Source organism: Halyomorpha halys, unplaced genomic scaffold (genome assembly GCF_000696795.3).
Source record: "Halyomorpha halys isolate HHAL.00 unplaced genomic scaffold, Hhal_1.1 Scaffold2350.1, whole genome shotgun sequence".
Taxonomy (NCBI): Eukaryota; Metazoa; Arthropoda; class Insecta; order Hemiptera; family Pentatomidae; genus Halyomorpha; species Halyomorpha halys.
The window spans coordinates 1-1611 of record NW_027109354.1 but is presented as its reverse complement, the minus strand read 5'-3'; the positions used below and the strand labels follow the sequence as shown (position 1 = coordinate 1611).

At 30.9% G+C, this 1611-nt stretch overlaps 1 protein-coding gene across 1 annotated transcript in view; it reads right to left on the bottom strand.

Moving 5' to 3' along the window:
- Positions 1 to 737, bottom strand: part of LOC136795793 (protein FAM151B-like) — a gene marked incomplete at its 5' end in the record, with an annotated part of 3617 nt that extends 2880 nt beyond the window's left edge. Inside the window, 1 exon segment of the mRNA XM_067047541.1 lies at positions 537 to 737. Coding sequence (XP_066903642.1) covers positions 537 to 737 — 201 coding nt within the window.
- Positions 738 to 1611: the final 874 nt, after the last annotated feature.

The window sequence follows — 1611 nt, the reverse complement described above, 5'->3', positions numbered from 1 at the left end:
TATCATTTATTCCGTTTTTTTTTTTCATAAATTTCATTGTGTTGATTTAAATACTTTTTCATTATTTTTAGATATTACTTACATTTCTTTATTATGTTAATTCCATTACTCACCAATTACATTGGACCTTTCATTATGTTTATTTCTTTATTTACTTGAATACTGTAAATTTTTTAAAAATCTTTTTATCATTTATTTTATATAATTCTTACTTCTATAATATTATATTTCATCTTTTATTAGAATCAATGAACTACTATTAACATAATTTATTGTTATGTATATTTCCGAGTTTTCAAATTTTATTTTTATTTTTATGTTTCTCTGAATTAAGGTTGTTATCTCATTTTGTTTTTTCAGCCCTGATGAAGGCCTAAAATTCAGGTCAAAACTTCGACACTAATAAATAAGTTTTGTTTATTTGTGTATCTTTGCTAACTGCACCCACGACCATCTTCTTCAACGGATAATCATTAACACCTCATTATTAACTATAACCTATGTATTTCATTTCAAAACAATTTTTTTATCAATACCTGCAACATCAATAACATCACTTGCGACACTAGACCAAATGGTAAGCGTTGAGCCCGGTGGAGATGTCTCCACGAGAGCAACCATTCTTTCAACAGACCGTGCTGCAAACGCTGCCCTCACAGCGAAGGTAACAGGCATAGTGATAAGGTTGTTACTCAAAACTTCAGTCATGAGGTCCACATCTTCTTTTGAATAAGAACCTGGAAAAAAATAAAACAAAAAAAATTGTATATTGTATAAAACAGTATTGTAAATGTTTAAAAAAAATTATTAACTGTAAGGGGTACTGAGTATCTTTTGTTGTATAGAAATCTGATTTCAAAAACCTTCATACAGGTTAGGTAGCTGGTTAGGAGATGAACTGACAAGCTGAGTCTTACGGGTACTAGCTGCAAATCCTCACAGGAAGGAAAATTTAATCCGTAGGGAAGGAACCTTATCGTTCATAAAGGGGATTGTAAGTCCTAAAGGAACTAGCTGTAGGTCCATATGAAAGGTAGACAAGGTTTAGGAAGGAGAAGAGATCCAGAGAAGGAAGAGTGAAATAAAATTCCAATATAAATTTCCAAAAATAGCACTAAAATATACTAATCCACTTTGTATATTGTTACTCACTGCCTCCTAAAGAGAAGAATTCCCTGAAGGCGTAATTCACACTGAAGTTTAACAATTTGTGCTTATACAACTCTTTGGGCTATTAAACACCATCGAGAGATGCTATGTGTAAGATCTTTATTAATTCAAATAATACATTTATGAATATTACAATATATTAAATGGCTGTCACATATGTTAAACTAAAGCATAAACAAGAAATAGTACAAATATTGATATACGGTGTTTGCCTGATGACAGAAGTAATTCATGTGTTAGCTAGCAGATTGCGTCATGTTGATCCATAGTGGTTAGCGGGGCTCTAAGTTGTTACAGAATAAACCAGGAGATAGTGGTGTTTACTACAGTTTTAAATTATGCTTATAATGGATTAAAAAATAAACCAAAATTGAACGATTTTGGAATGAAGAATGTAAAGAATGATATAAACACCAATAAGCAATAGGTTATTACTTGTCC